The sequence below is a fragment of the Dasypus novemcinctus genome, chromosome 12 (assembly GCF_030445035.2).
Source record: "Dasypus novemcinctus isolate mDasNov1 chromosome 12, mDasNov1.1.hap2, whole genome shotgun sequence".
Lineage (NCBI taxonomy): Eukaryota > Metazoa > Chordata > Mammalia > Cingulata > Dasypodidae > Dasypus > Dasypus novemcinctus.
In genome coordinates this window covers 52552069-52565297 of record NC_080684.1, presented here as the reverse complement: position 1 = coordinate 52565297, position 13229 = coordinate 52552069, and the positions used below count along the sequence as shown (strand labels likewise).

General features: G+C 37.9%; 1 protein-coding gene across 3 annotated transcripts in view; it reads left to right on the top strand.

The window, feature by feature from the left end:
* The window catches only part of PTPRB (protein tyrosine phosphatase receptor type B), a 122070-nt gene that overhangs the window by 35377 nt on the left and 73464 nt on the right, over positions 1–13229 (top strand). For all 3 annotated transcript variants that reach the window (XM_058308423.1, XM_058308421.2, XM_058308426.2), the window contains 3 exons: positions 9373–9651; positions 10528–10785; positions 12293–12556. In XM_058308423.1, the coding sequence (XP_058164406.1) occupies positions 9373–9651; positions 10528–10785; positions 12293–12556 (801 nt within the window). The remainder of the gene's footprint in view (positions 1–9372; positions 9652–10527; positions 10786–12292; positions 12557–13229) is intronic.

Genomic DNA, 13229 nt, shown 5'->3' with positions numbered 1-13229 from the left:
AAAATGTGGGATAGAACAGAGAGGGAGGGAGGAAGAGAGGGAGGGAGGAAGGAAGGAAGGAAAGATGGAAGGAAGGAAGGGTGTTATTCAAAAAGTGTGTGTTTTCCCTATTCCGTTTTGCCTATCTTATTGATCTAAAATAAGGTAGAGTGAAATTGAGACATGAAATTGAGACAGAGGTACAGTAGATGTTTGGATCCTCCCGATCTAACTCCAAATCTGATTCATCTGACTTTTTTTTTCTGATAAACTGTCTAAAATAGCTAGTTACTTTGATTTCATAGAAACAGGACCTTAAGGATCAAAAAATTTAATTAACTGAAAATATTTCAGCAATAGTTCTCTCAGGAGATTTAAAATCAGAATCAAAGAACTTATGTGGATTTCAAATTCCGTTCAGCAAGTATTTATTGAGCTTGCATACTATAGAGACCTATGCCACACAGTGATTAGTGAGCAAATAAAGATAATAAACCAAGCAGGGCCCCTGCCCTTGCCGTCCTGTGGAGGGGTGAGGGAAAATCATGGTGAGGGGTGCAGCGAAACTTTACCACTTCTTCCCTGAAAGAGGATCACACCCTTCCTTGTGTGTGCCATGCTTTCATAACTTTAGAGATGACTTGGCAGTTTTTGCAATTTTATTTGGTCATTAAGTGGTGCATGCAACAGGAATATCCTTTGAAAGCCAAATTGTTTGTGAATGGACAAGAAATCAGATAATGAAGATACCAGATATTGAAGAACTCTGCACTTTTTAAGGCTGTGTCCTCAGAGTCTAGAGCAGGAGTTGCAAGCAGGTAGCCCATGGAGGTGTCTAGGTCTTTAAATAATGATAGGTTTTATTTGACTCATGTAGTGTTTGTGACAATTTCATATTATTCCCCAGCATTAAAAATGGAAAAATTCAATGAAAACCCTTATGTATGGATTCTCTTGAAAGATTTAGATTTGATGAAATTGAGCCTGTCTGCCTAGAATGCCCTAGAGCTGAATTGTGGTTTTCCTCCTTAAACACCAATTCACTGAAATGCCCCTGGATCTGTTCATTTATTTTCTTACCTGAATGTATCCTAAAGACGTGAGTTTGTACTTCTAATTCAGAGTTTTCTTTTTTAGAACTTTTGGAGCACTTATTCACCTAACAGTAAGAATTAGGTTTTCAGTACCTAAAATGGCATCTAGCATATGACAGATGATCAGTAAATATTGGTTGGATGGATGTATTCAAGGGTGAATGGATGGATGGATGAACAAATGGGTAGATGATAGAGAGATAGCGAGATAGGTCATAGACAGCTATAGCTAGTTAATTAATGAATAAAATACATTTAATGGAAAACTGTGCATATATACTAAAATATGATCTGTTCTCCTTGGGTTATGGATAAGGTATGGAGTCTAGAAAGCAGTATTGAGGAAAAGAACTTTACCTATAGGAAGAATACCCTAGTGGCATTTGCCCTTTTGTCAGTTTCAGCAGCCTAAGGTAAAAGACCTAAAAAGTATCTCAAATGATTTTAGCTAATTTAATATAGATAATTCTTTTTTTAAAAAAAAATCATTTTAGGAGCTTTAATTACCAAATCTTCATATCAACTCTGATTTCCAACTTTTAAATGTTGCTTATATAGCTTTAAACATAGGCCATAATTTTTCAATAATGTCTGTAAACTACTTACATCAAAATCTCTTGCTAAGTTTGTTCAGATTCTTGATTTCTACCCCACATGTAATGAATTAGAATTTAGAAGGAGTGGGTCCTGGGGAATCTGTCTTTTAAACAAGCATCAAAATTAATCAATGCACACTGAAGTTAAAGAGCTATATGAGTTTTTCTCTCATTCGTTGGCATTAAGATTTTGGTGTATGATTAAGTCTATAAACCCTAGGAATGTTTGTTGTCTATCTGAAGAAAATAATACTCTAATATTTGTTTTTTAACTTTTGTAGTATGCAAAACACCTTATTTAAGAGCTAATAATATTAAAATATACATGAACACAAATATACACGTACATATGTAGTTTAGTTTTATTCTCACGACATCCCCGTGGAGTGGGTATTGTAAAGAGGAGAGTTATGTAGTGGTTAAGAGTGGAGGTCTAAAAGCCGATTGCCTCTACCATTTACTAGATGGGTTGCCTTGGGCAAGTTACTTAACCTCTCTAGGCCCATATCCTAATGTGTAAAAAGGGGATGATAATAATAATGCCTACTTCATAAGATCATTAAGAGATTTTAATTGGTTCCTATACAAAATTTTGTTTAACTTTCATCACACAGTAAGTGTTCAGTAAGTTTACTCCTACGACCTTCATGTTAGAGATGAGGATTTGGATCTTCAGAGGAATTAATTAAGATTCACACAAATCCACACGGCTAATATATGGTAGAGGAAGAACTTGAACCCTAATTTCTAGTTCAAACTTCAATATTCTTTCCTCTGCTCTGCAGAAAGGATATTCTTATTTTTTTTAAGTAGGTGTTAGTCCTTCTAAATTACCATTTGATATTTTCTTGTTACTTATCCTTTTTTTTCCAAAGGTTTATTTTTTATTTATTTCTCTCCCCTTTCCCCACTGTCTGCTCTCTGTGTCCACTTGCATTCTTGTCAGCAGCACCAGGAATCTGTGTCTCTTTTTGTTCCATCATCTTGCTGTGTCAGCTCTCTGTGTGTGTGGTGCCACTCCTGGGCAGGCTGCACTTTTTTTGTGCAGGGCAGCTCTCCTTACATGGCACACTTCTTGTGTGTGGGGCTCCCCTATGCAGGGGATACCCCTGCGTGGCACAGCACTCCTTACGCACATCGGCACTGCGCTTCGGCCAGCTCACCACATGGGTCAGGAGGCCCTGGGTTTAAACCCTGGACCTCCCATGTGGTAGGTGGATGCTCTATCAGTCGAGCCAATTCTGCTTCCATGTTACCTTTCTGATCACCTTTTTTTTTTTAAGATTTATTTTTTACTTATTCATCCCCCCACACACTCACCTTGTTTGCACTCACTGTCTACTCTCTGTTGGTCTTCTTTATTTTTTTAGGAGGCACCAGGAACCGAACCTGATAGGTAGGCACCCAACTGTTTGTGCCATATCTGCTTCCCCATGCTTAATTCTTATTTTACTTTGGATGAACAGATAAAATTCTGACTCAGCCCCCTCCCCCTACACATACACGATGGCTCCCTCATCTGTCTGCTCACTGTCTGCTTGTTTTTTCTTTAGGAGGCACCAGTAACTGAACCCAGGACCTCCCATGAGGAAGGCAGGCACCCAACTGCTTGAACTACATCTGTTGCCTCTAATCAACTTTTAAAGATGACCAATTTTATAACAAAATACTTTAAATCTACATATACTTGGCCTACACAAATGTGGGATAATGATAAAATGTGTGTTAGCATGAGGAAACTATAAGCAGCTATTAATTTCAATTACATTGAACTTTAGTAACGGACTTAAATATTTAGCATTTAACCATTAGCAGTCTAGGTTATTTCATGAATTTTTAAGGTCAAGCCAGGCTACCAAACAGAGTGAAGCAACCCAGTTCCCAGTTCTTGATCTTCCTTTCTAAACTTAGGAAGCCCTCTCTATTAGTCTGTCTTCTGCTGTTGAGCATGGCATTCTCCAGGTTAGTTAGAAAGAGATAAAATCTGATTTTTCTTGACAGAATGGGAGAAGAACAGCGAAACACCATTTTGCCTTTTATTCACAGTAAAGGACACTGCTGACCCTCTTAGACTTTGTGAGGAGAAATCAAACCTATTCTGTAAGAATGAATGAATGTAAATGGAGATGCATATATGCCCCTAACCTATGATATGCAACTCTAGTGAGCATGGTAGGGATATATATACATTTTCAGGGATTTTTGTTTATTTTGTTTTTTCTTTCTTTTACTATGGCAAAATTAAAACACATAAAAAAGTAAACAGACCAGTATAATGAACTACCAGTAATTATCACCTACCTTCAAAAATTACCAATTAATGGACAATCTTGTTTTATCTATATCCCCACCCACTGCCCCACCCCCATACAATTTTGAATGTAATCCAAGTCCTCTAATTTCATTTATAAATATTTCAGTGTACATCTCAGAAAGATAAGGATTTTTTTTAAAAGATTTATTTATTTTGTATTTATTTCTCTCCCTTCTCCCCCACCAGATGTCTGCTCTCTGTGTCCATTCGCTGTGTTCTTCTGTGATCGCTTCTATCCTCATCAGCGGCATGGGAATCTGTGTCTCTTTTTGTTGCGTCATCTTATTGTGTCAGCTTTCCGTGTGTGCAGCGCCATTGTTGGGCAGGCTGCACTTTCTTTCGCGCTGGGCGGCTCTCCTTACGGGGTGCACTCCTTGTGCGTGGGGCTCCCCTACGCTGGGGACACCCCTACGTGGCAGGGCACTCCTTGTGCGCATCAGCACTGCTCATGGGCCAGCTCCACACGGGTCAGGAGGCCCGGGGTTTGAACCACAGACCTCCCATGTGGTAGGCGGACGCCCTATCCATTGGGCCAAGTCTGCTTCCCAGGATTCTTTTTTAACATAACTACAATATCACTGTTATATTTAACAATAATTCCTTGGTATCAAGATGTCTGGGTTTGGAAGTACACATCAAGTGATAGCTCACGAATTTTTACATAAGAGGGGTTTTTGGGCAGCTGTCTAATTGGAAGAGGAGACCCGGGGGCTTCTCTTTAGGTTCCTTTTATGTAGCATTTTAGATAACATTGAGAAAGCCTCAATTGTTGATATCAAAGATTTGGGGAGGAACTGCTAAAGGAAATCATGGGCATGAGAATACCAACGTCTCCATCAGTTGTCCAGTGCCCTCAGTGCAGGCAAGGCTCTCTAACACTCACTTTTTTAAGTCCTGCTTGCCCTTCCAAACTTGCTCAAGCACACCTTCTTCGTGAAGCCTATCTCTGAGCCCTTGGATATTGTTCTCTATTTTGCATATTGGGTTTTGATGCTAGTCTGTATTGCTATTAACAGCAAAGCAGCAGCAACACTGATACCAACTACCATTTATGAGTGCCTCCTCACATGCCAGGGGCTGCACCTTCCACTTTACCTTCATGAATTCTTAAAACTTATGACTCTGTAAAGTACGTATTGTTAGCCCCATTTTATAGATGAGGTAACTAAGGATCACAGAGGTTTAGCAACTTCCCTAAAGCCACTCCTGTAGTAACAGTGTTGAAATTTGAACCCTGCTCTAGCCTGAAATCAAGTCTGTCTCCCTGATAATCCATCTTTTTGTCTACCCTTTCATACATGTCCTAACTCCTTTAGTAGATTAGAATCTCAGAGAGAGGGTCACCTGGTCACCTACCTATTTATATACTCTTGCCTAATTTGGTGGCCCACACAGTGGTTGATGGTGATGCAAATGATTGTCAAAACTACTTTGTTTCCTTTCCCCCCCCCCCAAGATGGCTCCCTCTCCTGTTTTACTCATTGTTGTTTTTTCTTTTTGCTCATTGTTTGAGTTCATTGTTTGCTCATTTTCAGCTTGTTGTCTGGTTTTTCTTTAGGAGGCACTGGGAACCAAACCTGGGACCTCCCTGTGTGAGGCAGGTGCCCAACTGCTTTAGCCACTTCCACTCCCCTTAAGTTTCCTTTTGAGATTGATATATCTTCACAAGTTCCTCAGCCTCTGAATTTTACATCTAATGTTTAAAGATGTTTGATCTGATGTATTAGCTTAAAAGACTGCATCATCTTTAAAGAAAGTCAGAAAACGTACTGTAGTCAAACGATGAGTTAGGTAGTAGTAAAAGATAAGGTTGGGGAAGGGACATAATACCCAGTTTGAGGAATCTTGTGTGCATATGAAGAAACTTAGACTTTTTCCTGAAATAGGAAATCATGGAAGTTCTTGATGCTTTAAGGGTTATAAGGAGGGCAAATGGGAGAGATACATAAAGAGATAATTTGGCAATAGTGAAGGAAAATAAGGAAGACATCTAGAAAACTCTTGTAATAATCTAGGCACAAAGTATGGGAGCTAAGGCAAAGGCAATAAAATTAGGCAAAAATGAACAAACAACACAAAAAACATCATTTTCTAAAAGAAAAAGGAACTTTAGTTAGCACAGAATTAGATTTAGCTATTATTACTATTGTTGTTCATTTTGGCTGCGCTACAATACCTAAACCACCAAGGGAAAAAAAAATCCTCAAATGTGCCCATTATTTCCCCATAGGCATCAGGTTTGACTTTTTGTTGTTATGTTGAATATGCAATTCATGACATCACTTTCCACCTTGGACCATCCAAGGTGTGATAGAACACAATTTGGAGCCAGGTATTAAAAGCTCAGCCTTACTGCCTATTACCTGTGTGACATAAATGAGTCTCTGAGCCGGATTCCAAGCACATTATAAACTATGAGATCCTACACAAATAAAAGTGCAGTGCTGTCGTGCCTTCGAGAAAGATTTTTGGCACCAATCCATAGACTGGCTGCACTCTTGTTATAAGGTTGAAAATGCAAACGTTTCCACACATATGTAGCCTTGATCTTGCTAGCCAGCAGCATAAATTACTTAAGTCAAGTAGCATTCTGTGATTACTTACGATCTGTCATATGGTCAGAAGATTACAGATACACAACTGAATTTTCACATTGCATTAAAAACTTCATTGTATATAAGAAATTAAAATACCCCCGATGAAAGTATCTAATTTGTATCTAACAAAATAATGAAAACTTTTAAATTTAGCAGTTTTCATTGTGTTCAGATGAAAAAATACTTCTCTGAAAACCATTTAATTTCTGCAATGTGCAGAGCAATAGTGGATAACTGCCAGCAAAGGGCTTTATCACAGTTTAAATGGGGTTTAAGTGTTTGTTTCCAGTGCAGGTTCTCCTAGTACAGGCACTTCCCAGTCTCATTGTTCCTTTGTTCTAGCGGATGTACAAAGGATTGACTGTTTTGTTTTCTGGTTCAGAAAGATTAGATAAAGTCTGCATTTCTGAACTTCATCTTCTAGGCACGCAACCTTAAAATTCAATTTCAATAGTTCATATTTTGCAGATTACATATGTTTAAATTATACCTATCATAACAGCATTTTCTTTAACTTTTTTCTCAGTTGGTAGTAGGCATAGATGACAGTATTTGGTTTTCGGGGTTTTTTTTAACTATCCCTGGAAAGCAACTGCCTCACTCGTCCTTGTCCTTCAACTGCCACTTCAGTGAGAATGCATCATCTCAGTTGGGTATGGCAGGGTTGTTCTTGAGGTTCAGTGGCTGTTAGGATCTCATGGCAGTGAAATGTCTTATTCTTGTCAGGCAACAAGAAAAGTTTCTGGCAGGGCCATTTATGTTCTTTCATTATGACATCTTCAGTTATAGATTGTTTTGTGGGATAGAAATTTTAAATAATATTGCCAAACATAAACTAAGTTTTTTTTCTCAAGAACATATAAATGAGAATCATCCTGGGAATTTTTCATCTTAATTTAATAGTTAGAAAGTTAACCCATGGGAATAAAACTGATAAGATTTTATCAAGCCTTTTTTAATAAAAAAAGCCAATTAAAAATAAATCAGTTTAATTTCAAAAAGAAAATTCTACTTTTGCCTTAAGTTTATGTTACTGAGTGCCTACTGTGTGCCAGGTAAAGTCTCCTCTATATTTTGTTAATCCTCAAAACACCCTGTAAAGTAAATATTATCATTCTCCTCACAGGCATTTAGGAAAATTGAGGCTTAGTAATGTTAAATGAATTGCTCAAAGTCTCATGGCTGAAAGTGAAGGAGCCAGGATTTGAATTCGGTTCTGTCCGACTCTCAAATCCATGCTCTCTACCATTACATCTCTCTGCTTCTTCATGGTGATTATCTTTTCTTGGTTGTAGGAATCATCATTATCATCATAACAGCTAACATTCAGCACTTACTATGTGCCAGACACTGTTTTAAGTGCTTTCTATGTAATATTAAATTTAATCTATATAACAATTCTGTGAAAATGCTGGTAGTATTATTAGCATTGTATAGATGGGGTAACTGAAGCATAGCTAGATTAATTGCCCCAAGCAACATGGCCACAAAGTAGCAGAGCTGGGTTCAAGCCCAGGTAGTTAGACTCTAGAACATTTTCTGGTAGACCAAAAGGCTGTGCTGTGGTGTAAACCACGCAGCTTTGTCTTCCAAGCTCACCAGTGCTTTGGTGTCTTTCTGGAGTATCTTGAAGTGACTGCTCCCTCAGCTTACTTGTCAGCTAACATTTCATATTATTATTAATTATTGATTTTATAGAAACATTTTGTGGCTTATTTAATTTTTGCAATATAATATGCTCATATAAATCAAGCATAAAATACAAAGACATTATGCGGATCATATGCTGAATTAAGCTTATGTCTATAGATGACCCACAGAGTGTATTAAAATGTAATCTACCAGGAGAAGGATAAGAACTGAGGTCTCTAAATCTCCAGCCTTACCCTTGAAAATTGGTCTCCAGTCTCTTGACCCTGTTTTCTAGGCCAAGAACCATGTAGGATTTTGGAATATTTCTCATACATAGGTGTCTCTCAATTATTCTGCGCGCAGCATTTAGGGTAGGCAGAGCCTTATTTCTCAGATATTCTCCAATACATTAAAATAATAGCTGCTCACTAAATGCCAATGTCCTAGTTCCTGCCCTGGTGACAATCTGTTCAGCATATTTTAAGTCATACAGTGATGATTTGATGCATGGCTTCGGGAGGTGAAACAAAGTGAACAGGTGTAGAACTTCCCCATTCCCACCTGTGCCATGGGCCCCAGCAGGTCAGAATTTTCTCATATGCTTCATGCCCAGAAATGAGATTTAGGAAACCTAGGGCTATAAGCAGTTCCAGATGTTGGGAGAATCCATTTTGGTGAGTAAGCCCAGCTTTGGCCCCTTACCAGATCTGTATCTTTTGTGGTTTTCTAGCATATGAAGACCATGCCAGGTTGTGTATACTTCAGAGCAAAAATCCACAACCTAGAAAAGAAAAAGTTCAATATGAATTTCAAATTATTTCTAAATATCTATATTTTCTACAGAGTTTGGGTGTTTGTCAATGTTTGAAAATTTTGGTAAATTTGCAAGCTAAGGAAAATATAACCTTGCTTATATTTCCAAGGTCAGAGCTACCTTAACAAAAAGTTTTGTTAGAAAAGAAGTTCAGATGAGTAGTAACTAAGTGGGTTTAAAAAAAAAATGGCAGGTTTGGAAGTGGAGTTAAAATGCCAATTTGTTTGACAAGCAGCAGATTCTTAAAGTTTTTAAGGAAAAGTAATCTGGATTGCAACGAGGTAAGCAAGCATGAATTTGCAGAAGGCTTCAAGCTACGTTGTCTTTCTTGGTGTTTGCCTTGCAGATCCTTTGCCTCCTGCTAGGTTTGAAGTCAGTAAAGAGAAGGCTACTTCAACCAGCTTGCATGTTTGGTGGACTCCTTCTCCTGGAAAAGTCACCTGGTATGAGGTGCAGTTATTTGATGATAATAACCAAAAGATACAGGAGGTTCAAATTCACAGAAATGCTTCACGGCAAGAATATACTTTTTTTAACCTCACTGCTGGTAATAAATACAATATTGCCATCACAGCTGTTTCTGGTGATAAACGTGCCTCTACAGTTTATACCAATGGATCAACAGGTAAGACCTGTTTACATGTATTTAGGTATTTAATAGTCTCGGATCCTTCTGGAGTTATGTTTTATTCAAGGAATGGTAGTGTGACACAGAAAAGACCCTGGACTGAAAATGCTAACTTACCATGTGATTTTGAAGTCACTGGATTCTACTGTTTTCTAATTTCACTGCTGCTAACTTACCATGTGCTGCTAACTTACCATGTGATTTTGAAGTCACTGGATTCTACTGTTTTCTAATTTCAAATAGATGCCTCCTATGGCCCTTATAACTCAATCTTAGGCAACGAGATTTTCTGCCTCATTTTCTAAATCTGTGCCATAAAAGTTACCTTTAAAAGGTTTCCCTCCTTTGTATTTTTTCTCATAACATCAAGTCATGATGTTTCCTAAATATTCCTATGTTTATAACAAGTCTTTGCTCCCTTAACTTTGTGAGAAATGTCACCTCTTCCACCCATATATTCTAATATTTACCACCTTTTCCCATAAAGTATATCTTTCATATCACTCTGTCTCCTCTTTTTTTTCTCTCCCTATTTTTTTCTGTCTTTCCTTTTTTCATCTCCTACAGTACCTTCCTTTTTCTCTTCCCATGACTGCTATGCAATGTCATACTGCATTTGCAAAAATTGCCTTAATACCCACTAAGTTGAGGAGATGGACAAGTAACCTTGATGGAGTTTTGGCTGTGGACTTTGAAAAAAGCATTTACCAGGGCTCCAGTAAAACTCCAAAGGTATACTGTTGTTCATTACTGTTACCACATCAGATTGATTTACAGGGAAGCATAAATGCTTAGGATTTCTGAGTAAATGTGTCTGTGTCATCTATAAGAAAATTGTGAATGACATGTAGGACATGTGTTTTATCCCACTAGTGCCATCCCCAGTGAAAGATATTGGTATTACCACGAAAACGAATTCTCTCCTAATTTCCTGGTCCCATGGCTCTGGGAATGTGGAACAATACTGGCTGACATTAATGGACAGAGGGATCCTAGTTCATAGCAGCATCGTGGACAAACACACAACTTCCTACCCCATTCAGAGGCTGACGCCTGGCCACCTCTACAACCTCACTATTGTGACTGAGGCGGGAGGGCTGCAAAACTACAGGTCGATACTAGTCAGGACAGGTAAGTTTCCCTAGTTAGCAGAACAAGAATTAAGCTCAGTCAAGGAACTGATTTTTAATAAGCAAAGTTTATCAACTTATTTAAATCATGGCAATATAGAACAAATTGAAATGGATTTAAGTGATACAAGGTCCTTAATATGCATCCACTTTTCTACTCAGAGAAAGAGGGATTCCCTTTAATTCTAAACTTGAGGTTTGCTCTTGGCAGCATTTTCAAGTAGGCAAACTTAGTTGCACTTTGCATTCCAGCTTCTCTTTTAGTACCCGTTTCTCCTTGTAAGGATTCCCACATTCTTCTTTTAAGAAGCAATCCACTGCCCTGTGACATCCCCTCAAAATGATTCAGGATAACTCTCTTCAGTGATATACATAGACATATTCCCATGTTACGGCTGTTTCCAAAACCCTTTACCTAACAAACATGTCTCGGAACCCGTTACTACAGGATCTGTTCTCACAGCCTAACCCAGTCTGACAAACTCATCTTTGCTAAATTTTAATGAATGATTCAAGCACACATTCATTCAACCATTGTATATTGAGTATCAACTATATGCTAGATATTTGGTATAACAACACCATCCAAGATAGATAAGGTCTTTGTCCTCATGGAGCATGCATTTTAGTAGATTCTAATACTTCTGGTAGGTCAAATGTGTTACTAAGTACCCTCTCTTAGTAAGTTATATAATTCAAGAGAAACTCTAAAATATATAGTGCTTTTGAAATTATTCTACTGAAGAGAGTTTCTAGAACTTTAGGAGGCTGGGTAAGGAGATATTTGGGGACATCTGTACATTTGCATACCTTTCATATTACACCACAAAGAAGTGTGGACATCTCTGACCAAAAATTGCTCCAAAGCTCTTAAGAGTTATTTATGTATACCCAGAGCAAATTATACTTCTGACTGCTGTATGTAAAATCAGTGTGATAAGCCCATTCTCTTAATGAGTACTTGTTAATTTATACTGTGCCATTACTGAGGCCCAAAATTACAGCCTGGGCCAGAGGTAGAAAAAATACCTACCAAAGTGTCTCTTCTTTGCAATCATTTTCTTTTGATGAAATAAAAACATGACTATTAAATCTTAACTTTCTCATGATTTAATATGAAAAGCAAAGTATTTTAGCACCCCAAATTTGTGTAATTGTCAATTAATCAATCTATTTATAAAGTTCTTTGCCAATTTCTCATTTACCAATGAGGAAAAGAGCTCAGTGAGATAGAGAGAGTTGCCCAGTGTTGCACAGCTGACTAACGGCCAAGTCTAAACCAGAATTCAGGCTCCTGATTGCCAGGTGCATGTTCTTTCTCTAGCCAGACAGCCTTTGTTTGGTTATGCAGTATTGTTTTGCCAATTGAAATGTTTTGTTTTGTTTTGTTTTATTTTCTTCCGAGCAAGGAGTGTAGCCTGCAGGAATTAAAATACAGATCAAAATATTCCTGCAAGCCTGATAAGATATCCTTTGTAAAGGTCTCTTTTCCATTCTTTCCTAATTAGCCCCCATGGAAGTCTCAAATTTGAGGGTGACAAATGATGGCAGTTCGACCTCTCTAAAAGTCAAGTGGCAAAGACCTGCTGGAGATGTAGATTCCTACAACATTACCGTGTTTCACCAAGGCACCATCAAGGAATCCCGAACATTAACATCACAGGTTACTGAAACTCACTTTAAAGACTTAATTCCTGGACGACTTTATCAAATTACTGTCAGCTGTATCTCAGGTGAATTATCTGCTCACAAGATGGCAGTGGGCAGAACAGGTAAGGCTTGGACTCCAAAAATTCCTTGGTTTCCACATCACTCTCTAATCCATCCTAGAAAATGATGTTAGAAAGAAAATAGAAAGTATGACCGATATGCCTGAGTTCATCTGTTGATCAGGGCCCTATATCCTGAATAAAACAGAGGGGTAATTGCATTCAGCTGAGTTATTTAAGCATATGAGTTTGGCTTCATGAATGATCTGCGTAATTGTCTCTGCTCTGTGCCTTATCATATGCTATTGCTAAAGTATCATAAACGCAGTAGCACTGATGCCAATAAATAGAATATTTCTGATCAATTCCCATAGCAAGGGCCAGTTAGCACTTTACCTGTCTTACATAAGTTATTTAATCAAACATTTATCCGGTGCCTTCTGTGAGTAAATTATTATACCAGGAGTTTGGGAAGTTGTTATAGTAAATGAGACCTGCTACTTGCCTTTAAAGCTATGACCCACTCTTACATTTTTAAAGAACAATTATGTAGAGATAGATAGATTGTATGTAGCTCACAAAGCCTGCAACATTTACTATCTGACTCTTTACAGAATAAGTTTGTGGACCTCTCCTTTACATTTTAGTAACACAGAGAACACACATTCATACATACAAATAAAAGTTACACATTCTAGTAATGATAATTTTATTGTTGCTTCCATGTATTAGACAT